The sequence below is a fragment of the Vanacampus margaritifer genome, chromosome 17 (assembly GCF_051991255.1).
Source record: "Vanacampus margaritifer isolate UIUO_Vmar chromosome 17, RoL_Vmar_1.0, whole genome shotgun sequence".
NCBI lineage: Eukaryota > Metazoa > Chordata > Actinopteri > Syngnathiformes > Syngnathidae > Vanacampus > Vanacampus margaritifer.
This window is the reverse complement of record NC_135448.1, coordinates 17,502,041-17,525,114: the sequence shown is the minus strand read 5'-3', so window position 1 is coordinate 17,525,114 and position 23,074 is coordinate 17,502,041. Positions and strand designations below refer to the sequence as shown.

Genomic DNA, 23,074 nt, shown 5'->3' with positions numbered 1-23,074 from the left:
GCTTGTATGTGTGTAAGGTTAACCTCTGTTTAGCATTTAAAAACAGACTGCTTTTTTTTTTTAGGGGGGTGGGGGGCGCTGGTCCTAATGTTTTGTTTGAGTGAAGGACAAACCTGATGTACCGTTTCACATAACCTTTTTTTTTTGAATAATAATCCTGACTCTGTGTGAAAAGAAAACATCCAGCTAGCATTTTACACAAACTGATCAACTTTTTTGGGGGGGGTGGAGTGTGCCCTCATGTTATGTGTATGTGAGGGGAAAACCTGATGTAGCGTTACACATAGCCTGCATATGTTTTGAGGGTAACAATCTTACCTCTATATGTGAAATAAATTTAGCATTTGGCACAAAATGTCTAACTTTTTTCAAGAGGGTGAGGACCCTAATATTTTGTGCGTGTGAACAGAAAACCTGATGTAGCACTACACATAACCTGCATATCTATTTTTTCGCTAATAATCATGCCTCTGTGCGAAAAGAAGCCTCCATGTAGCATTTCACATCAACTTTTTTTGGGAGGCGGGACCATAATGCTATGTTTGTGTGAAGAGAAAACTTAGTGTAGCGCTACACGTAACCTGCATAGCAAAATACGTCGTGGAGGGGAACGCTGATATCGCGCTACACGTGACCTGCATATGTTTTTGAGGCACCCAAATTCAGACAGCGTTTCACATAAATTTCCCGTATTTTTTTTTACGTGGTGCTTGAACGTAAAACACTAACGTAACCTGCGCGGGGCTCTCAGGTAAGTATTTGGAGCTGGCCCAAGCATCATTGGAGGGTTAGCATCCTTGGGGCCAGGACGTTGTTTTGTTGCCATGGCAACACGTGACGCAACCTTGACGTATATTGCTTGCTCACGGAAAGTGTGTGTGTGTGTGTGTGTTCCTATGATACTTTAACACATCCTTCCTGTCAAGCCACCAAAATAAAAATAAGCAGTGGAGGATTTAAGGGGTTTTGGGGGTGGGGGGTGGCTTGAAGTGGGGTGGGGTGGGTGGGGGGTAAAAAGAGGATACGGGATGCGAAGGTGTGAGAGGTCCCCTTTACATTTACGGCCTCCGTAGAAGTGGAGGAAGTGGCGCAGTAAAGCGGCAGTCGTGCTACACAGCCCCCTCAACTCAATTCCAAGTACATGACAGTGGAAAGCGCAGGCAGAAAGAGCGCCGTTGAAACACTACATTATTGGCTCAGACAGCTCATCGCAATAGAATAAGGGAGTAAACACTTTGACTTATGAATCCATTCTCAGCATTGGAATCAGTTGAAATGCCAGAAGTTTTTGGTTACTTTTTTTTCAAAAACCGAAAAGAGCGCTTTGTTTAAAAACACGAATAAATGAACAGAGTCTAAATAGGTTTAAGTGTTGTGTTGGATGTGTGCCTTTAAGGGGCGTGGCTTACTGAGCGACATTTATTTACTGCATTTATTTATTGCGACGGTTGCGGAATTGAGTCGAGTGTTATTTTTTGGGGGTCTTGCCGACTGCATTGAAATTTTTAATGACAATTTAAAATGGATTTTTTACTCAATTTCGTTTTCTATCGATGCCTGTTGTCACATCGTTACTTTACTGATATTTCCTCAGCCTGCTCTTTCACTTTAAACACAAATGCACACTCAACAAACACTCAAAGATAATATTTAATACCAAAATGAGACAGGAATTGGCCTTTTGAAAAGTATTTTCTTATGTATAATTATTCTAACACATGAGATTCACTTTGGCTTGAAATTGCAAACTTTTCCATTATATTTTAATTCATTAAGATGCACCAGTATATGATAAACACATGTAGCCTATTTGTATATTCTAAATATATATATAATTTACTTAGTTAAACACATACACAAAAGATTCAAATAATTATCAAACTATACGTATTTTAAATTGAACTTAACTAAATAATGTGTTTAGTTTTCACTGTAAGAAACTTAATACATTAAGGGGTTGTTTATGAAAATGTTTGACCTAATAATAATAATAATAACTTAGATTTACACCTTTCAAGGAAGGGAGACATGCACGTTTAAGTAAAAAAGCAATAAAGTAAATGTATTTTGTAAATAATTACACTATTAAAAACCCTGGAAAGACTGACTGCTAATCTCCAATAATGAAAATAGTCAAAATACTGTCGCATGCGAGCTTTTATAGTTTGACATGAATTTCAAGAAGATGCTGTTTGGTGTCATATAGATATGCTTTGTCATAAATTAGGCCTGATATTTAATCACAGAAACTCACATTTAGAAAATATGAGCATTAGCTTTTATTTAGCCCACATTAATTTATTTCTGTTTATTAAAAATGTTACAGTTGTATAGTTCTACAATGCAGGGCAAACTAAAATATGCCGGTGGAAATAAAAACAGGACATTTTGCTTTAATAATGTTGACACTTTTGGACTTTTTTTTTTTTAATGGTAATTATAATATATCTTGAAGTTCCCTAATAATATGTAATATTGCAGATGAGCGTGAGTGAGGCAGGATGCACACATGTGGGCCCATTATGCAAATGCGGGCATCACTTGCAGGCCATGCAGGCCGAAGCACTAATGGCCCGAGTTCAGTAAACACAGCCCCCCCCCCCCCCCCCTTACTTCTCTCCCATGTGGATTTGAGACAACAAAAGATTAGCACTATTTGCAAATATACAACCGAGTTCAAAGGCAACACTCTCTCGGCTCGCTTCCCTTCCTTTGTTTCATGTGTCGGCTATGCTTGCGCACTAAATAATGCAAGATTCACACTCATTTCTGCCGTTAAACCGCGCATTCTTACGTTAACCCCGTGCGTAAAATGTGCATTTTTCTCAATGGATTTCGATATGGGGTTTTATTGTGTATGAGAGGTATTAAATTGGAGAAATGTCGCGGCGTTAAAGCGAGTTTGGAGACAGTCGGGAGTCCGAGGGGGGCGCGGCCTAAACCACGCCCCTCGCTGCCCCCCCCACGCGGTCCCCGGGCGCCCTTAAAATCATGGGGCCTTGCGCGTGTGTGCACTCAGTCCATAGCAGCTTCTGTGCGCGAGTGTGTGTCATTCAAACGGAAATATGAGCTCGTCCTCGTCGTCGTCGTCGTCGTCCTCGAACCCGGACCAGCGGCTGGAGCACCTCCTGAGCGCCGTGGAGAGCGAGTTCCAAAAGGGCAGCGAGAAGGGCGACGCGTCCGAGAGGGATATTAAACTGTCGCTGGAGGACGCCGACTTGTGGAACAAGTTCAAGGAGTTGACCAACGAGATGATTGTCACCAAAACGGGACGGTAGGACCGAGTTTTACGCGCGCTCCTATTTCACAGTTTACGGCGTAAAATTGACGCGCGGTGCCGGCCGTTTTGGTTTCCCCGCAGGCGCATGTTCCCGGTGCTCAGGGCCAACGTGAGCGGCCTGGACCCCAACGCCATGTACTCGGTGCTGCTGGACTTCGTGGCGGCGGACAACAACCGCTGGAAGTACGTGAACGGCGAGTGGGTGCCCGGCGGCAAACCCGAGCCGCAGAGCCCCAGCTGCGTGTACATCCACCCGGACTCGCCCAACTTCGGGGCGCACTGGATGAAGGCGCCCGTGTCCTTCAGCAAAGTCAAGCTGTCAAACAAGCTCAACGGCGGGGGACAGGTAAGGATGCATGGGACCGAGGAGAGATTCGATTTAAAAATAAATAAATATATATATGTGCATGGTTGTGATTTGATCATCTGAACATTTAATTTTGGCAGATTATGCTCAACTCCTTACACAAATACGAACCCAGGATACATATCGTGAAGGTGGGAGGCATCCAGAAGATGATCAGTAGCCAGTCTTTCCCAGAGACGCAGTTCATCGCCGTCACCGCTTACCAGAATGAAGAGGTCTGCTCGAAGAAATGCCTGATTACAATTACGAATTTTTGAGGAAGAACAATGCTTTTTTTTTAAAAAAAAACTGTTTTTGACAGATTACAGCCCTGAAGATAAAGCACAACCCCTTCGCCAAGGCCTTCCTGGACGCCAAAGAAAGGTAAGCAACTGTTGTGGGTGGGCCGCAGTTTGGGTAGTTTTCCGATGGTCTGGACGGACCCTGAAGGCATCACAGATTAGGTTAAACGCTCGTTTTTGAGATGTTGTGTTCAAGCGTAGTTACGGCCTACAGTAATTTAAAAATAGCTCATTACAAAGAGCAGCTCCACATTTGGCCTGGTTATTTCGCCAACGCTACAGTATGCGTCTTTATTCTTAATTGATAGTGACAAGCAGAACAATTAAACATTCTACCACTAGATGGCGGAACGTACAATTAACCTGTATATGTGTTCACTACACAGCCCCAGTTTTTTCAGTGTCAAATATTTCACTCAGCTCAACCAAACTTGGGGAAACACTTTCGTTATTCTATGTGAAACACTATACCCATTCAATAAAATAACCGTATGTATTCCAGGAGTGATCACAAGGACATACCCGACCACAGCGTGGACAGCCAGCAGTCGGGCTACTCCCAACGTGAGTCTCCTGAATTCAAAAGTTCTTTAAAAAAAAAAAAAGCCCTCAAAACCGTCTATATATACGGTTTAATCCGACAGTGGGCGGTTGGTTCCTGCCAGGCCAGAGTCCCATTTGCCCCAGCAGCAGCCCGCCGCAGTTCAGCGGCACGGCGGGCCACTCGTCGGGCTCATACTGCGAGCGCTACTCCAGCCTGAGAAGCCACCGGGCTAGCCCGTACCCCAGCCACTACCCGCACCGCGCCTCCAGTACCAGTAAGTTTGCATTTCCCTTCTTGTATTGAAAATCCAAGCTGGCTGGCTCAAGTTTTGCTTCTTTCTCCGTACAGACAACTACATGGACAACACTTCTGGTACCCTGGCGGCAACCCACGACAGCTGGTCCGCCCTCCCGATCCCAAACTCAACGGGAATGGGCACCCTGTCTCACACTACCAACTCCACGTCCAACTCCAGGTGAGCCCTAACCCACCATTACAATTTTTTTTTTTATACAAGATCACCAAAATAAGGTGCAAATTTCTGCTACTAGCCAGTACCCGAGTTTGTGGTCGGTGGCGGGCACCACCCTCACCCCGTCGGGCTCGGCGTCGGGGTCCATCCCTGGCGGTTTGACCTCGCAGTTCCTGAGGGGATCCTCCTACACGGGCCTGACGTCCTCGTTGCCCGTCTCGTCGCCGTCCTCCATGTACGACCCGGGGCTGGGCGAGGTGGGCGTGGGGGTGGGCGACGCGCAGTTCGAGAGCTCCATCGCCCGGCTGACGGCGTCGTGGGCGCCCGTGGCGCAAAGTTACTGAGGGGGGGGGTGCAGTTGTTTTTGTTTCCCGCTAACATCCAAGTGTATATCTTTGTACATAGACTAAATTAACTCGCCGTGATGTTCCATGTAAACGTGCCTTTTTGGATTTAAGTGCCTTCCTCGCGAGGGTGGGGGGGCATGCCCCTCCCCCCCTGCACATGTACATAACTATTTGTATTTGAACTCACTGTGAGTTGTTATTTATGTCATTTAATAATAAATTAAAAACACTGTTTACTCCAACTTGTCTTTCATTGTCATTTTAAGAGCAGATGGGTTGACTAAAATTGGAAAAAAGTCAGCATTAAAGCACGTTTAAGTTTTCAAGTACATTTGTTGAGTAATGTAGCCTTAAAAGTGCAAGTTAAAAATGGTCAATTGATGACATCACTGTAATTGAAAGAGTATGCATTGAAGCACAGTCTTTGTGACAGGTGGTAAAACAAAACAAAAAACTCCTACTTTGTTAAGGTAGATTGAAAGAATGCACATTCAAGCACTTCACGGGTTGCTCGAAGTTCATCAACTATATCTGTTAGGGAATGTAGCTTTACAAAGTGTCCATTTTGTAAAGCTATAAGTCCAAAACAGTACGTTGTCAAATTGAAAGAGTCTGCATTAAGGTGCCGTCTTTATGACAGGTCGTTTAATACATATGTTAAGCATTGTGGTATTAAAAAGTATCCTGTTTATTTTGATACGGTTTAAAAAAAAAAAGTCAATAGAGATCACTAAAAACTGAAAGAGTCCACATTAAAGTACTGTCTTTGAGACCAGTGCATAAATACATTTGTTAAGCACAGTAGCTTTAAAAAGTGTCCACTTTGCTAAGATATTTGGAAACAAAAGAGTAGGCATTAAAGCGCTTCACAATATTGGGAGGCCTTAAGGTGATTCTTACATTTGTCAACCAGTGTAGAGATCAAAATGGTTACTCAAATTCACTAAAAATCAAAACTGTCAGCATTAAAGCATTCACTTTGACAGGTGGTCTACTACATTTGTTAAGTGCAGCAGCTTTAAATAAACCACATTGTTGAGACATTTTTAAATTCTGTTATTATTTTCCCCTTTTAATTGAAATTGAAAGAGTGTGCATCAATGCACTTTAAGGTGCTGGGATGATCTAAAGTTTTCTATTAAAAAAAAGAAAAAAATAGCTACGCAAAAAAGCTACTTTCTAAAAAAGATTTCAGGTAAAACTATAAAACTAGAGATACACGTCTTTAATTCCAACATACTCACATAATAACACACAATGGCAGCCATTTTATGACACTTGATCATGGGTTTTGTGAGTAATGTATAATAATATTACAAATAACTAAATATAATTTACAATAAAATATCACCAGGACATGTCTCATTGGTCACAACATTATTAGTTACCTAAACAATCTCAAGATACAACACAAAAGCTAATAAAAAAAAATCATGATTCATAATTATATCAAATAGCTGCAGATATAGAAATACATGAAGCGTGACTGACAGAAGCCGCAATGAGCGGTTCGGTGCATACCTGAGGACGCTGCATGATGTCACGGGTGCGATGCGAGTGTCAGGTCTTCAGCCAGGGAGGGTGGGGGAAGGAGGGCAGCAAATGATGGAGTGGTCCTCACCCAGGTGCAAATGAAGGCTGAAGGGTCACAGGGCCACAGGCAAACAGTAGTGAAGCAGCAATGTGACCTGCAGCTGGCAGGGGGAGGCCAAGGGGATCGGAGGGGGGATTGGGGGCAAGCATGGCACAGTGATGGGCAACTGGCGGCCCATGGGCCCCATGTGGCCCTCGCCCACACTCGGAGTGGTCCTCGAATAATTTATGAAAATAAAAATGTTTACTGTAGCTGAGCCAATGAAATATGTAATACCAATGTTGGCCACGCGAGGGCAGACATCGCTCAAAAGCGCCTCCAACCCCGCAGCTGGAAATAGTGAAGAAGAGTGTGTCATGGACGCCACAAAATTGATTTCAAAAGTAACTAAACAGTGATTTATTCCTCCCCCACGACTGTGTTGACAATTAGTGCAAGAGGATTTAGTAAATGTTTGTCCTAAAAAAACATGGGTATATTCAACGCTTATTAGTGTCTCAAACGCGTATTGTGGCTTAATTGGACAAGCGGCCGTTGTTTGATGGACTCTTCACAAAGGTAAGTGAGCCAATTAATGATGTATTCATTTGGTGATTTGCATGACAGGCATGAGTATGGTTATATAATATTAAAATCTTTGAGTAGGTTGATTTTTGTGAAAATATGCACAAAATTAGTTCTTGATGAAAAGCTGACATATGCACACACAGTATTGTCCTTATCAAAAAGGGCATTTTTTGTCATACATCTGTTTAGGAAGTGTGTGGTTTTATGCAGCCCTCATTAGTGCTGATGAAAAATTGTGGCCCCGTCCATCATTTATGTTACCTATGACTGGCATATTCTTTTGGTGACCATTTTGCTATTCCAAAATAGGAATATAAAAAGTAATGAATAAATGTTACAATTAGTTAATCCAAAATGACATTATGAAATATTAAGTTAAACACATCAAAAATATCTACCAATAAATCAAAACATATGTACACAGAATAAATTAAACTCAAAATGTGGAACCTCTATTATTGCCAAAATGCTGCTCATCAACTGACGGTAAACAAAAATGGTAGAACTGTCCCTTTAAGAATAAAATCAACACACTTACTGACAGCTTTACTTTCATTTAACTTCATTTTGTGTGTTGATGTTGAAGAGCACTTGTCCTGACTTTGTGGGGAGGATGTTTGCTGTTGCTCTTTGCTCAGGCTGGCGTTGTAAACATCCATCTGCAGTCCTAGGGGTGTGTTTGTGTGTGGTTGAATTGAGGCCTTTGTCCCCCCCCCCAAAAAAAAAGGTATAGCTTTTCTCCTCGGAACTGCATTGGTCTTCCCTAATTGTCAATTGGGAGTTTGACTTGGAAGTGTGTACGTGTGTGTTCCAAATATACGCTTTGACAGAGTGTGCCTGACACCCACGTGTGGAGGCCCAACATAAGCACATGTTAAGGATGGATCACTGCAAGGGGAAAAAAAAATCTTCAAGCTTACGCACTATGCCTAATGCTATTGATGAGCTAACAAAACTAGCATTGATGTTGCAATAGTTTTAACCCTTTAAGAAAGAAATATTTTAATAAAAATGGGTAGGATTGTGGGCATAATACTAACTCACAGGCATATATTCTTTATCCCAAGCAAAAAATGCCTTTTTGCAGTTTATTTGTATACTGCCCCCTGGTGGCCAGGGTGTGGATAAAACACACCATCGAAATGCTCAATGAAATCATGATGCACAAACTGTTTAAAAATTCCGACTGTTTTTATTTAAAAAAATTTTTTTACAAAGTACAATATCGCATATAGTAATGTTATTTTCCTAATAAAATAAATAAATTAATGATAATAATACACCCCACCCAAAAATCTGACTTGTCAAAGAAAATACAATTTTCAGCATGGTGGCGGGGTCACATTGCCCTGTTGCCACAGCGGGAGATTTACGAGGGTCCGTTGGCACAAAAAAAAAAAGCCATGGAGTCTGGAATAGTCTGAGGAGCTGTGGGCGGGCGGGGAGGTGTGTTTGCAGAACCTCTTCGGGCCTGTCCCTCTGATGTCTGTGTGTGTTCGTTAATGAACAAATTCTGCTACCTTGGTGAGACATTGCTCTCAGCTGAGCAGGCTGGGAGAGACCTCCTCCGTGCCCTCAAACAGAACGCCCCCCCCCCTCCCTTCTCCTTCCCACCATCGGGCCCCTGCAGCGCCAACGCGGCTACTGATGGCCACTCTGTATGACATGAATAGGAGAATGTTAAAAAACAAGCAATCGAGCTTATTGCACAATATGTGTCATGTGATCCCATTGTGTTGCACTGTGGATTAATTTACCGGACAAAATGTTAGGCGCACTGATATAGACATTCAAGAATGATATTAAAATGGCTCCCTTTGCCAAAAAATATGTATTTTACAGTTAATAAAACGTGTTTTTTTTCCCGATTGTATTTGTAAAATACATTATTGTAATTTGTAGGAGTTCAAGAGTAATATTATTCAATTTGATTTGACCTGTGTGTGTATTTTTTAATTGATGCAATCATTTAATGACATTTTTGTGTTGAAAAAAATCCAGTAATATTGTTACATCTGAATTTATGAAATTTACATGCTAGATTTTTTTGTGTATTCAATTTTTCAAATTAGGGATGTTCTTTACCACTTTTTCAAACCCATATACCACTAGTAATTTCCGATAAATAAAATTTCCCCCAAAAAACAATGATAATTTTAAAGAAACGCCAATATATCCCACACCCCAGTAAAGCATTTTTCCTTAAAATTGCATGAAATTAAATTGATCATTGCATTTTCTTTATATACTTTATAAGGGGTTACAAAAAGTAATATTTTATTTAATGTATTTATAATTTTTAGGTAATTCTTTGAAATGCATTATGGTATAATTTTCATTGAGATAGTGAGTTAAAATAGTAATACTTAATTTGGTTAATAGTATTTATTTATGAATTCAATTTATAAATTCAACTATTAGCTGATTTTATTTATGGAAAATATAAATGTTTATAAAATGTGTGAATGGAAGCTATTTTCTGTGGTGCATTACAATTACACATTTAAAATCCTTCACGGGGGGAAAAAAATACTGCATAAATTATTCATGTTGCTAGAAAAGAAACTTTCAAAACGCGTGTATTAGCATTACTATCTTCAACAAGCTGCCAAAACATCACTCCGGCCTTCCATCCATAATGAGGCATCATATTGCGAAAGTAACAGATGCCCGAGGCGTGTTTTGGAGCCACGCGTGCAATTCCACACACGAGGAACACTCGCTAGCCGGCGTAAGCTAACGCACGTCGGCCCCTCGCAGCCGCTGTAAGCAAACTGCTGCCAATGGCCAGAGTCACATTTTAGCGGTGCCGCACGATAGCGTGCGCAAGAGTGAGAAACAAGACTTTTAAGTCGTTGGGAGAAACACGGCGGGTTGGGAACCGCGTGTCAATGGTGGCGTTCACATGAGAACGGAGGAAAGCGTGCTCTTGTTTGTGTGCGATATATTAGGGAAGGACGGCAACTTCAATGCTGTTTCTTTAGCTGCGCAAAAAAGGGAAAAAGGACTTAGTTAAGATGTAAATTCAATTTTTTTTTTAATGTCATTTGTATTTGCATTATTTAGTTTGACCTTTTTCCTTGTGTTAAGAAATGCCGTATTTGACCCATGGGCTGTAGGGTGCTCACATAAAAATTAAAAATGTATTCACAGTTGAGGCAAAAACATTTTTGTGACATTTTAAGAGCATTTTCAGATATTGCTTTTTAAAAGATTTCTTGATTTCCCTGAAGTTTTAGAGCAAACGGTGCCCTCATGTGCTGATTCTAAATCAATGCCAAACCAGATAATTGACTCCAAACTTTGGTTTATTAAAAAAAAAAAAAAAACATTTAACACCATGCAAACAGAGATGAGAGTTACTACTTGATACCTGGATGTGAATGAAAACAAATGAATCGAGGCATCATAGTGGACACACACGCATACACGCACGCACGCACGGCACAGCTCAGCTGAATTTGGCTTTGGAGAAGTCCATCTCGGGATGCTGCTGCATGAACCTGCAAGGCAGAGCGGTTAGTGTCGCCTCCTTCAGGCGGTTTGGTGAAGTGCACGCATACTTTTTAAGGATGTCTTGCTTCTTCTGCTCTTCGGACGTGGGCAGGCCCATGGACTTCTGCCGCTGGTCGTACATCATCTTCTCCACCATGCCGCGCGTTTCGCCGTCCAGGTCTGACAACTGCTCCAAAGGCAAATTTGGATTTTTTCGTTTTAATATGGCAATTTTTTTCAAGTGATAGTATGACTTTATAATCCTAAAAGTGAGGCTTTTTTTTCTATATTTTTCAAAATGGTGTCACCTTTGAATTTTCTGGGCAAATCTTTTTGGTGTTTATTTCCGGATCCGTGTCAACGACCTTGCTCCACCACTCCATTTTGTTAATCTGTAATTAAACACAGTCAGTCAGCTGTTGTTTTAAATTCAATCAAAAAAAAAAGCACAAACGCGGTCTTACCTTCTCCAAATGTACGACCACCACCTTGCCGTCATCTAACACCCAAGAGCTTTCCTCCACCTTCACCTCATTGAAGAGATTCCCCTCCACAATGGGCGGGTGTCCTTTCAGGCCCACCTTGAGGGTGCGCCGCTGGATGTCCACCACCACGTCTCGGCCCTTGATGCGGAACTTCACGTCGAACGGCACCGTCAGCTGCGGGCGGTAGAAAACATGCTCAGACCGACGTGCCACATTTGGGCATCTTGACGGCGCTTTTAGCTTGAGACACTCACGTCCAATTCGGACAGCGTCTGAGTCCACTTGTAGCCGGGCATGTCGGCGCCGTTTCCTGCGTTTGGCTTCAGTTTGTCTTTGTCCTTCTCGTCCTCTTCCTCTGAGTCAGACTGTGCATTTAAACCAAGTCAGCATAATCTAATAGTGTCACATTTTGGTTGAACTTCAAATAATGGAGCTCATTACCATCTTATTTACTATTCATGAGCAATCTTTAGAAACTGTATGTAGAAGTGTATATACTGTCATGGCACGTTCATATCCTCACCCCCTTATCTTTGTCTCCTTTGTCCACAGGCTTCTCTACCTTTTCAGTTTCCTTTGTCTCTTCTTTCTTCTTCTGCAAGACACAAGCATGTTGACGAAGATGATCAACGGAGAAAGTCGCGTGACAAAGGGGACAGGACGAACCCCGGTACCTTATCGAGTTCCGTCTGAAGTTTCTCCGCTTCCTCGTCAGTAAGTTCCTGAATCCTGGGCGCGTCCTGGCTCTTCTTCTTGCGCTCTTCCTCCTCGGCTAACTGGGCGGCCCGTTTGGCTTTCTCCTTCTTTTCCTTCTCCTGCTTCTGCTGCTTTTCCTTGTGAGCCTCCTTTGCCATCTTGCAGTGTCGGTCGAAAGTGTCCCTGACAAGCTAGGAACGCAAAATAAGTCATAAGATGAAGATGTGATTAACAACACGTCAGAAAGCCACTGTGAACCGTCCTCACCTTATCTGCGGCACCTGAATCACCGCCGGTGAAAAAATCTGTCTTGCGCCGCAAGAAACTGAAGAATGTATTTACTAACTGGAGACAGAATAGCACATTATTAGAACAAGGACTTGATGTTATGTATTATTTTTTTCCCTGCCTGAAATTTCTAAAACTCATTAGGTGACACATTTGTTTTCACTGGAATAGCAAAATGGCTGACAAAATTGGCTTTTGGTAGAATTTCCTGTCTTTTTCTTAGGCACATTGAAATAATTTTCCTTCTCAATTTCACTCACATTTTTTTTCATAAATCGCATTGTACATGACAAGGGTTTTAACATAAAAGGTGCATTTCAAGGCGGTGTGCGCCGCCTAGCTTCCGGCTAACTACGTTAGCAGCTTCACCGTTAGCTAGAATCTCGTGCGTTTACTTCAGTACCTCGTGTACTCCGCCTTCTTGCTGCTGCGCCATAGCCATCAGCATCCCGTCAAACCTTTCTTCGTCGTCGCCCATTATTATTCAAATTATTTAATATGGATCGATGTGGAAAACGCAAAGTTGAATGATTCAATTACGAACAAGTGGAAAACGAGGCAGGCCAGGCTTGTGTTGCGCTACACTCACTTCCTGGAAACAAGCTCCGCCTCTGACATAGGAACCCAATCGGAGCGAGGGATTTTAGGTGAAAGTTAAGACAACCAATAGAATCAGGCGTTTGGGTTCGGCCGGAAGTGACGTCTGACCGAGTTGATTTTTCTCGAAATCAAAGTACTGTAGACTTACTTTCGAACGTAAGAGTTTTTTTTTTATGCAGGCAGTTTGACGTCTCAATTTACAAAAGATAGAAACCATATTCGGGTTTTGTTTTTAACAATAATACAACTGCTTAATACAAATATAGAAAAAGAAACAAAATACTGAACCTCACTGGATTTATTTTCTAAACCACTTAATTATGACATTTAAAAACAAACAAACATCAATTATAAAACATTTAGTGTGATCTGCATATATATACACATCATTAAAATAATAAGATCAGAAGCAATACCCGAGGCGCACAAGTCCAAAATAAGCACCGGCTAAGAAAGCGCACAACGTTTCGTGAGAATCTAACAGTAACAACTTCTATTACAACATTTTATATGCATATCTACATGTTAATTCACAGGGCCGCAAAACCACATTGAAAAGCTTGCTTCATTTCAACTTGTCAGGATGATTATCATGAAGCAGGCAACTCCCTTCATTGCGACACGTATGCTACATGAAAGCAGCAGACACAAGGGGACATAAATTAATGTAGATGGAGAAAAGATAATAGGCGGACAAAATGGAGGATGAAAAATCATTGTGAGCTGCTGGCGGCGCGGTGTTTAATTACAATAATAAATCAGATACACAAAAAAAAACGCACAGTAAATATTAAACAGTGAGCCCTGAGTTCACTTGTCATCCACACACAATTATGACCTCTTGAAAGAGAGGAACAGCTACTGGGAGTTTCGATTAATGACAATGCAGTGTTCAAAGGTCACAAGCAACAATCAGCTACTTTATGTAGCGGCATGAGAATATACCATCAGGTACCACTGTAATATGATTGTTTTATATTTTGCAACCTAAAATTGTTATCAAATCTACTGTAGTTGTGACTTTGACTACTGCACCTTCCGATTTGGGCACAAGTTTGGATTACGTCGTCGTAGCAACAGAAGTCCAACGTAAGTCGAGGTCCCTCTGCAGCGTTTGAACGGATTCATGTTCTGACAGGCGTGCGAATCAGCGGGACACCTGACGAGTTGGTTTCCGTGTGAGAGGGCGAGTAGCTTGTTGACGTTGAGTTGGACGTGCGACCTGCGGAAACAAAACACTGGGTTACGGATGTCGCCGAAGGGGAAGTAGTGCTTGCCGTCTTCCCGTGATTACCATGACGACCAGATGTTGCAACGAGGCCAGTGGCTTCAAAAAGAGATTTCGTTCTACACTGTGCTATAACAATAAAGACACCGATTTCACTGGTGAAGGCAGCACTTCATCATTAAGTTACTCTCGCAATTAGTGTAATGGATCTGTGCATGTGGTGCGTCCAGTGGCCTCTTGGCTGAATAAAAATATTAGGCGTGTCAGGCGATAATTTTTTTTAATTGTAATTAATCGCATTACTTCAATAGTTAACTCACAATTAATCGCAAATTTTATATCGGTTCTAAATGTACAATAAAATGTACAGTAATAATAATTAGTAAGGGGTGGTCATTAATCACGCATAAAAAAAAATAGTGGCTTTAAATTAACTCAAACTTAACACACTAATTTTTGACACCCCTAAAAAATATTAATTCATATTAGTGTAACACAAAACTTGTTGACACTGTTAGCTAATGCTAATCTGTGCCAACTGTATTTAGCCTTGACATTATAGTTTAGCTACCAAGTTATGAGTGGAAGAATAATAGAAATGAGCATTGGCACATTTTCAGAAACATGCAGATAATAAAAGATTGAATTGGGTGTATAATTTCACACTTAATGACACTCCAGGAAGTATTTGTGTACAAGCAATTCTAAAGTACATTTTTCACAATATGTCACCTTTTAAAAGTCAATTTCAACAAATGAACACAAAATTCTAACCTCCGTTGTTCCTCCACATGTCGCGGGCGCACTTGTCAGAGGAGGTCAATTCCGATATTTGGATATTTGGATTGGATTTGTAGTCATCTATGAAGGAAGGGGGCAAAGAAAACCATCAAAACAGCAATGTAAGTGTGTAGACAGCACAAGTTTTGTTGTTGTTCTGGAATACTGGTCACAGAACAAATTCAACTGGTACGCGTGCAACTTACTGTTGTTGCTGCTCATGGTCTCGTTGCCGCTGTCCGTCAACGTCCTCTCCGGGCGCGGGGCCGACGGCCGCTTCTTCTTCTTGCTCCGGCGGGTGCTGATGCGGATGATGCCGCGCACCAGCCGACACTCGGCCTCCTGCTCGTCCATCTGGTGCTCCTCGGCCAGCAAGTTGATGAGCTGGTTGATGTCCTTGCTCTTGCGCAGGAACACCGAGTCGGTGGTGCAGCGGGCCAACTCATCGATCTGGTACTCGGTGTAGAGCTCCAGCAGCTTCTTGGTGATCAGCGAGTCCACGTTCTCCTCGCCGACCTCCCAGTCGTCCAGCCGTATGACCTCATCCAGGGAAGGGTGGCAGGGCTGCGTTTGAGGTACGTACGTCACGGCCGAGTCGTGGTCGATGTAATCCCTCGGGCTGTCCACTTGGACTCCGGCGATGCGGACGACCCCCAGCCAGTCGCCGTCGTCTTCATCCTCCTCTTGGCGGTCTGCCAGATTCTCGGCATGAAGGCTCAGTTTTTCCGGCTCCTCCTGGACGCTCTCTTTGGGTGCCAGACACGGGGCTCGCAAGCACAATCTATACAGGCCGCACGTCAGGACGCTGCACATTACTGTTCTGCAAGCCCTCGGGGAAGCGCAGGGATTGCAGGTTTGGGTGGCATGGCGGGGCTCGGCTGACGCAGGGAGGAAGGTGTCGCACTCCTTCCCGTTGGAGTCTTTCGGAGGGGATTCCAGATCTGGCTGGGCGGGGTCCACGCAGCGCTCCTCGTAGGACCAAGACCCCCGGCTGCTAGTTTGGCTCGGGCCTCGCTTGTAGCTGACGGGCCTGGAGCTTTCTCTCACGCTGCCTGCACTGCCTACAGACATGGCTTACGGGCTTCAGGATCTGGACACAAATGCAGAGAAATTAGTTAAAGGAAAATAGCTTTTTTATTGCCTTTTATTGTAAACCCCTGTTCATCGTTGAGGATGCATTACAGACTACAAAAGTCCACGACCTGATATCGAGTCCTAATCAGACGGCACCGTGGCAATGTATTAACAGGAAGAGAAAAAAAAAAAGAGTGTGCACCAAATCCTTTCAATTGTCTTAATTTTATTTGAATAAAATAATTCCAACATGATACCTTTTTATATGGATATAAGTCAAGTACAGAAGTGGTTAAAACCAAGTGAGCATGTCATTGGTGAAGCCCAAAATAACATTGCAATCAAATTTACAGTAAATATCCTCATAAACAAAAAACAACCCAAAAACTTAAATGTGCAAAAGTTTTTGGGTTTAAACATTTTTTTTTCTCTTTTAGAGTTGTAAATCCCTGCCAAGGCACTCGCTTTATGGGTGAGTGCTAATGTGTTTACAAGCAAACACTTCTTACTTTTACACATTTATTTTTATCACTTGTTGCTAATTTTGTCCCTTTTTCACTACATTTCCTCAATGGGGAACATCAAAAACCAATGAATGGTTTCCTTCATTATAATTTAAACACTTTTGTTTTCGTTTTGGATGGAAAATAGTGACAACATTGACATAGATGACGTCATGTTGTTTTTGAAGACATTACTAATCAATCGTCCACACACTTAACGTAAACGGAACGGGTCGATTGTTTTCGTCCCACGAGTTGTAGCAACTAAAGACGAGCGAATACACATATTCGTAAGAATGTAGTATATTTGTAGTAAGTGAGGAAAAACGTCGACATATAGAGTAAGCCGCATTCCCGTTTGCGTATGAAAATAAATGTCACTTTCACGGGGGCGACGTCAATCTTTTTCCTCCATTAGAGCACTGACGAGTATCTCAGTAAACACGACTTACAATTCACGGTTCTTCCACGTAGCAACTCGTAAACAATCGCTGCACTCTTCCTCCTTTCATTTAACATTTCTTATGAATACATATCGAGACTGGAAACTTTGTTGCGGTCATCTTTTGGGAAGTAAATTTGTCGATAGTTCGACAGTGCACCTGAGCGTCAAGGTGGGAGGTACAAACAGGTAGCAGGGTAGAACTTCTGGTCATGGCGTTCAAAGTAAAATACAGTTAAGACTCGAGGTGAGTCTTGCCATTGTGTAATAATGGCGCGGCAATGACGGATATCATCTGTAAACGGTTAAACTTAATTTGCATTAAAAGAGGCACACAAACAAACACAAATTTGGTTTCGGTGTATTGCTTTTATTTTGGTGTAACTATCGGTAAAATGTTTTGATCATTACTGCTAACTTGATGTATAGACATCAAGCCGGAAAAGGTATTGTAGTTGGGGATTTTTCGTTATTCCACATTCTTGGCGATAAATATACCTAAATATAAAATTAATAATATTTTATATAATGTTGTTGTATAATTTTGTAATTATTTCACAATGGAATCCGAAATGGAAAAAGCTTTTATTTCGAAATTGAAAAGACGGAAATTGTTTCTTTTGTATGATAGGCAGGCAGCATGCACTGACGAGTGAACATCAAAGCAATTTTAAATATCCACGACGAAAGCAAAAGAGTTCGGTGAGATATGTCTTTCTACCTCGTTAGCGCTTCCTTTGGGAGCTCAAATGATAATGTGCAATTTTTTAGTTTGATTTGGCACGTGTGCCACTAATGTCTACAAAGCTAAGGATGCTCGGCGGGTAACGCTTTCAATGGACGCCAATTTGGCATGTGAGGAAAAGGGGACACGTAAGAACTATCAGTCCCATATGAAAGATAACAAATGTAAATCTGGGGACGGCGTTTTCGTCTTTTGTCGTTTAGCTGGCTATTCATAGTGCCTCAATCGTGTGTGCGTGACTATTGATCCCAAACGTGATGACGTCACTGGTCCGTTCGGCAAAGTCGTGCTAAAGAGTGGCAGAATAAGTCCTGCCATGAATAAAGGCGACTACCAGCAAATCGACCCGAGGACTCCCGGGACTTCCACCCACGCTTCGTCAGGTCACTACCCCCGACCCCAACCTCAGAACCAGAACCACGAGGAGGAGCGCAGCAGCCAGCCCCAGAGGAGAGCGAGGAGGCGATGGGAAGTCTTACCTGGGAAGAACCGCTTCTTCTGCGATGGACGCGTCATAACGGCCCGCCAAAGCGGTATGGTGCCCTTAACCCTAGGCCTCATCCTTGTCACCAGTGGATTATTCTTCATATTCGAGTGAGTTCATGCCTATTTGACACTTTTATATTGCACATCATAAACGTTACATAGCAAACAACGCAGTTTCTCTTGTTCTGCAGCTGTCCTTTCCTGGCCGAACACCTGTCGAGCTGCATACCCGTCATTGGAGGAGTCCTCTTTGTGTTCGTGTTGGTCACGCTGCTTCAAACCACCTTTTCCGACCCCGGCATCCTGCCTCGAGCGACGAAGGACGAGGCGATCGATATCGAGAAGCAGATCGGTACACAGATCCTCACAAACTCACCTGAACCCGTGGGCAGTATTTTATTTTGAAATGGCTTGGTCAGAACCAACAAAAAGCCATAAAATGGTCACAATAACGCCTAGGGGTTAAAATAGATTTTTGGAAGGAACAAACGGTTTCCTTTGTTTTTCACAGAACATTTCTGAAATGCTGCAGATGGCGCTGACGGCAGCCGTCAGTTTAGCTTAATGCCAACAAGCGATTCAAAACGCTATTGACGGGCTCACACTGTTTAATTTCTTCCAGACAACACTGGTAGCGGCAGCTGCCGATCTCCACCGCGCACCAAGGAGGTGCTCATCAACCAGCAGGTGGTCAAGCTCAAGTACTGCTTCACCTGCAAGATGTTCCGGCCTCCGCGCACCTCCCACTGCGGCTTGTGCGACAACTGCGTGGGTGAGCTTTTATTCACTCTGCGGCATTATATAGCCTCAAGATGGACCATTTTTTAGACAATAACGGATTCAATTAGCTAGGTTAGATACGGTTGTGTAAACATGGTTTGTTAAAAATGGGTATCTTGTCATATAATTTGTCCTTCAGAGCGATTCGACCATCACTGCCCCTGGGTGGGCAACTGCGTGGGCAAGCGCAACTACCGTTTCTTCTACGCCTTCATCGTGTCACTGTCTTTTCTGACGGCGTTCATCGGTGGTTTTGTGGTTACACATCTGATAATGAGTAAGCAAAATAAAAGTAGTTATGACACGGACGAGGATTGGAAGTTCTGTTAACCATTTACGTCTTTTTTTCATTCAGGATCTCAGAATGGGAAAAGCCTTATTGATGCCCTCCAAGAGAGTCCTGGCAGATATCCTTTACGTCAGTCGTCTGAATCCAAATCAGTTTTGTTGGCCAAATATATAAAAACACACACAGGGATATGTCTTCACAGTTGCAACCTGTCTTGAGAAAAAAATAAAATAAAAATAAATAACAATGACCAAAAAAAAGGAAACAGAATGGGAAGCCTGGCAGTTTTGCTAATTAGCGTAAAAAGCTGCACTTAGCAACACAATGACTCGTCATCGCTCCTATCATACGTTTCGCTTCCTTGACTCGACTTTGCACCGTCGTGGAGCTGGTGATTTGTTTCTTCTCAGTTTGGTGCATTTTGGGCCTCTCAGGCTTCCATACGTACCTCGTTGCAGCCAACCTCACCACAAATGAAGACGTGAGTAACGTTATTGCGCTGTTGTATTCAATGCAATCTATTCATCTTTTTTTTTTTTTTTTTTTTTTTAAACCTTGCAAAATTGTTTGCCTTCCTGAAAACCGCTGTAAAATAAATGTCTTAAATATTAAGAAATATGCATAGCTTTCATTTAAAAGCTTTTAAAGGACATCTTAACATAACCACCCGTTTTTTACTTAAAAGCCCAATTTAAATTTATTATTAATTTATGTTTAAAAGTACTTCAACCTCAAGTATGTGTATAAAATGTGATTTATGTGTGTGTGTGTTTAACCCATTAAAGATCAGTCTGTAAACATAAGTCCTCAGTTTTTAGTTACCTAAAAGTTACTTAAGCCTGAAATAGTGTGCAAATTATATGTTGGGGGATTTTTATATACACACGCCATTGTCCAACATCAATACTCATGAACTTATTTAAATAGAACAATTTAAAACTTATAAAGGACCGCATTAGTTTTGAAGGTAAATAAGGGACCAAAAACAACATTTTCAATCAGGACGAATGTGTTGTTTTTTGTGTAGTTTTAGTTAATTCATGAAAATTCTGTTTAGTTTTTCATCCCGCACAGCCAAAATGAAAACGAGTGGCACAAAATGACCCAAGGATGTCTTCAGTGTTAATAAAAGAGCTAAAGGATGTTTTTCCCCCATACGTAGATTAAAGGTACTTGGTCAGGGAAGAGCGGCACAGAAGATGTCACCAACCCTTACAGTCACAGGAACATCTTCATTAACTGTTGCGCTGTACTCTGCGGACCCATGCCGCCCAGGTAAGACTTATTTCATCGGCCGCTATTCACGGCAACATGCCTGCTTAATCAATCTTCTCCACAGTTTGATTGACAGACGAGGCCTCCTCCCCGCGGACAGACCCGCTCACGTCGGCACGGACTTTGAACTTCCCGTCACGGCCGCCAAAAGAGGAATCAGTGTGGTAGGCGGGCTTACCTTTGGGAAGCCATTTTGTGATTTTGGCCACTTCATTGACACACTTTTTACATGCTGGAATGAGATCAAAAGTGTATGATTTAAAGGAGCTGATTATGTGCAATATGCAAAATACACGGACGAGTGATTGTTGGCCATTTTTATGCAGCCGATTTGCAAATTTATTCTTTTGATGGCACATGTAACCAATCACGGCTCACCTGTTTTCTGGGTTTGGTCACGTGACAATAGCAAGCTGACCCCTTAGCTACTGTGATGTAATTTTCAATTCGACAGCAAATTGCAAAATGGCCGCTCCATGAGATGAATAAAACCAGGTGGATTTTTCTGCTTCATTCATATTCCACGTGCTGTGTTTACATTAGTGAGTGGGTGCTTAGTATGGACGACCGAAACTGCCAAAATTAAAAATAAAAGTGCAAATAAAAATGGATAAAAAATATATAATTCAAAAATGAAATAAAAAAATATATATATTAAAAAATATATATATATATATATATATATATATATATATATATATATATATATAATATCCATAAACAAAAGTAAAAATACTGTAAAAATAATAATACAAAAATAAATATATTAATAGAATAAAAAAAATGAATATTTTTATATTACTTTTTATTTTCACTTTTACTCATTTATTTATTCATTTATCTATTTTTAATTTTAGCAGTTCTGGTCCTCCATACTTGAACATATTACCCAACTATTTGTTTTTCCTAGTCTCCTTGACGTCTTTGTGATGTGTCCACAGGCCAAACACGAATCAAAAGGCCCGCCGAAGTCTACCGCTCGCACACCACTGCTGTCCACCGCGGGTCCGCAGGGGAAGTCGCAGCCAGGCAAGGGCCCGGCGGCGAATCCCGACCCCGCGTTGGGCGCCTCCTCAAAGTGCGAAACGCACCGGGATGCCGACCCACCGCCTGGCGATACCTCCCACGTGCATCCCTCCAAGACGAAAGCCAAGAAAACAAAAAAGCGCACGGCCAAACCTGCCTCTGCTGTCCACGCTTCGCACCACGGCCAAAGGGAGGAGCCATAAAGGTGCCGGCTCCGTCCCCCTTTTCACCTCAATGACACTTTGATTATATTCTGATCAACTTTTTCAGGGAAAGTCTATTTACATGCGAAAGCAATCGTGTAACAGCTCCCATTTGTTTTTGAAACAGACAGGAGGCCGTGTGTACACTGTACAGCGTTGATACGAGCACAGTAAAGGTACACTTTTTACTGATTTATTTATTTGCTAATTGTTCTTGTGGAATTCCCATTTTTATGAGTAAGTATGCCTTTTTTATTGGTGAAATGATGCACGAAAAATGTGATCGTTTTCTTGATTTGTTCGAGCTATAAACGGCATAAAAGGTTTGAGGTGTGTCCGTGTAAAACACCAATAAGCATTTTTTTGTACTCAAATTGAGCTTGCATCCATGAATATAGTGTAGTTCAAGAGTTGTGTTTACTCTCAATCTTTTCTCTCCATTTGATCAGTTTGCTAAGCATCGTAAAGGTTGGTGCTCATCAAGTTTATTATACACGTTGTAACCTGCGATGAAAAAGTCATAAAGATGCAGCAAACATTACATTAGCCACCCGGAATGTGTTTCTAAGGAGAAGCATGTCGTACAGTATTTGTATGAAAATGTGAAGAATATTAAACAATTGAAAAGTTATGTTGATGGAACTTTTTTTGTTTTAATGCTGACTTTGGCCACTAGATGGAACTGAACGTTTAAAAAAAAAAAAACTTGGGAGGAATAAGTGAGCACTGGAAATTAGAAAGAGCAATTTTGAAGGCTTATTGTGACTCAACTTTATTAGGTACATCCGCATATTTGTATGCAATGACGGAAAACGAGAAGTTGTGTAAAAAAAAAAAAAAGTCACTTGATGATCTCACACCATACTAGTCGGGAATCACCGGTCTAGTGAACATTTTTCAATTGTGGTAGCAAACCGTCAAACTTGGACCCTTAAAATGGCTGCTTCAAACCAAAATGGCAGACTTTGTGTGTTGTTAAATAAAAGACTTATTGAGACTATTCTTTTCTGTTTTTTTTTGCATTTACTCATGCTAGAAGGGCCCGCCAAATTTCATAATGCTATGTGAAACTGACTTTGCGGGCTGAATTTTCAAACATTTTATGGTGATTCATAAATTGGACTAAAAAAAAATATATACAAAAGGAAGGTTCTGTTTTTGCTCCCAAGAATTTTTCTATTCCCTGCTAGCTTAATGCTAGCAATGTTAAAGGGATTCTTGACTCAC

The 23,074-nt window shown here is 41.8% G+C and overlaps 4 protein-coding genes and 1 long non-coding RNA gene across 5 annotated transcripts; 3 read left to right on the top strand and 2 right to left on the bottom strand.

The window, feature by feature from the left end:
- Positions 1-3,022: 3,022 nt before the first annotated feature.
- On the top strand, positions 3,023-5,288 carry tbxta (T-box transcription factor Ta). The gene is made up of 8 exons (XM_077548923.1): positions 3,023-3,274; positions 3,362-3,626; positions 3,728-3,862; positions 3,949-4,010; positions 4,431-4,492; positions 4,573-4,746; positions 4,821-4,947; positions 5,024-5,288. Exons 1-8 carry the CDS (start codon positions 3,066-3,068, stop codon positions 5,286-5,288), a joined length of 1,299 nt encoding a protein of 432 aa, XP_077405049.1. The 5' UTR covers positions 3,023-3,065.
- A 1,953-nt stretch (positions 5,289-7,241) lies between these two features.
- LOC144037053 (uncharacterized) lies at positions 7,242-16,352 on the top strand. The gene is made up of 2 exons (XR_013288791.1): positions 7,242-7,443; positions 15,436-16,352. It is a non-coding gene; the product is annotated as an uncharacterized LOC144037053 (long non-coding RNA).
- On the bottom strand, positions 10,743-13,026 carry nudc (nudC nuclear distribution protein). The gene is made up of 9 exons (XM_077548184.1): positions 12,820-13,026; positions 12,396-12,473; positions 12,107-12,319; positions 11,956-12,027; positions 11,687-11,797; positions 11,412-11,606; positions 11,256-11,339; positions 11,016-11,134; positions 10,743-10,955 (listed from the first exon to the last, which is right to left on the bottom strand). Exons 1-9 carry the CDS (start codon positions 12,892-12,894, stop codon positions 10,904-10,906), a joined length of 999 nt encoding a protein of 332 aa, XP_077404310.1. The 5' UTR covers positions 12,895-13,026; the 3' UTR covers positions 10,743-10,903.
- kdf1b (keratinocyte differentiation factor 1b) lies at positions 13,297-17,263 on the bottom strand. The gene is made up of 4 exons (XM_077548183.1): positions 17,054-17,263; positions 15,231-16,114; positions 15,019-15,105; positions 13,297-14,238 (listed from the first exon to the last, which is right to left on the bottom strand). The coding sequence occupies exons 2-4, from the start codon at positions 16,093-16,095 to the stop codon at positions 14,141-14,143; spliced, it is 1,050 nt and encodes a 349-aa protein (XP_077404309.1). The 5' UTR covers positions 16,096-16,114; positions 17,054-17,263; the 3' UTR covers positions 13,297-14,140.
- LOC144037052 (palmitoyltransferase ZDHHC18-B-like) lies at positions 17,209-22,478 on the top strand. The gene is made up of 9 exons (XM_077548186.1): positions 17,209-18,382; positions 18,466-18,626; positions 18,897-19,046; positions 19,194-19,331; positions 19,410-19,461; positions 19,722-19,824; positions 20,506-20,618; positions 20,683-20,782; positions 21,560-22,478. The coding sequence occupies exons 1-9, from the start codon at positions 18,105-18,107 to the stop codon at positions 21,845-21,847; spliced, it is 1,383 nt and encodes a 460-aa protein (XP_077404312.1). The 5' UTR covers positions 17,209-18,104; the 3' UTR covers positions 21,848-22,478.
- Positions 22,479-23,074: the final 596 nt, after the last annotated feature.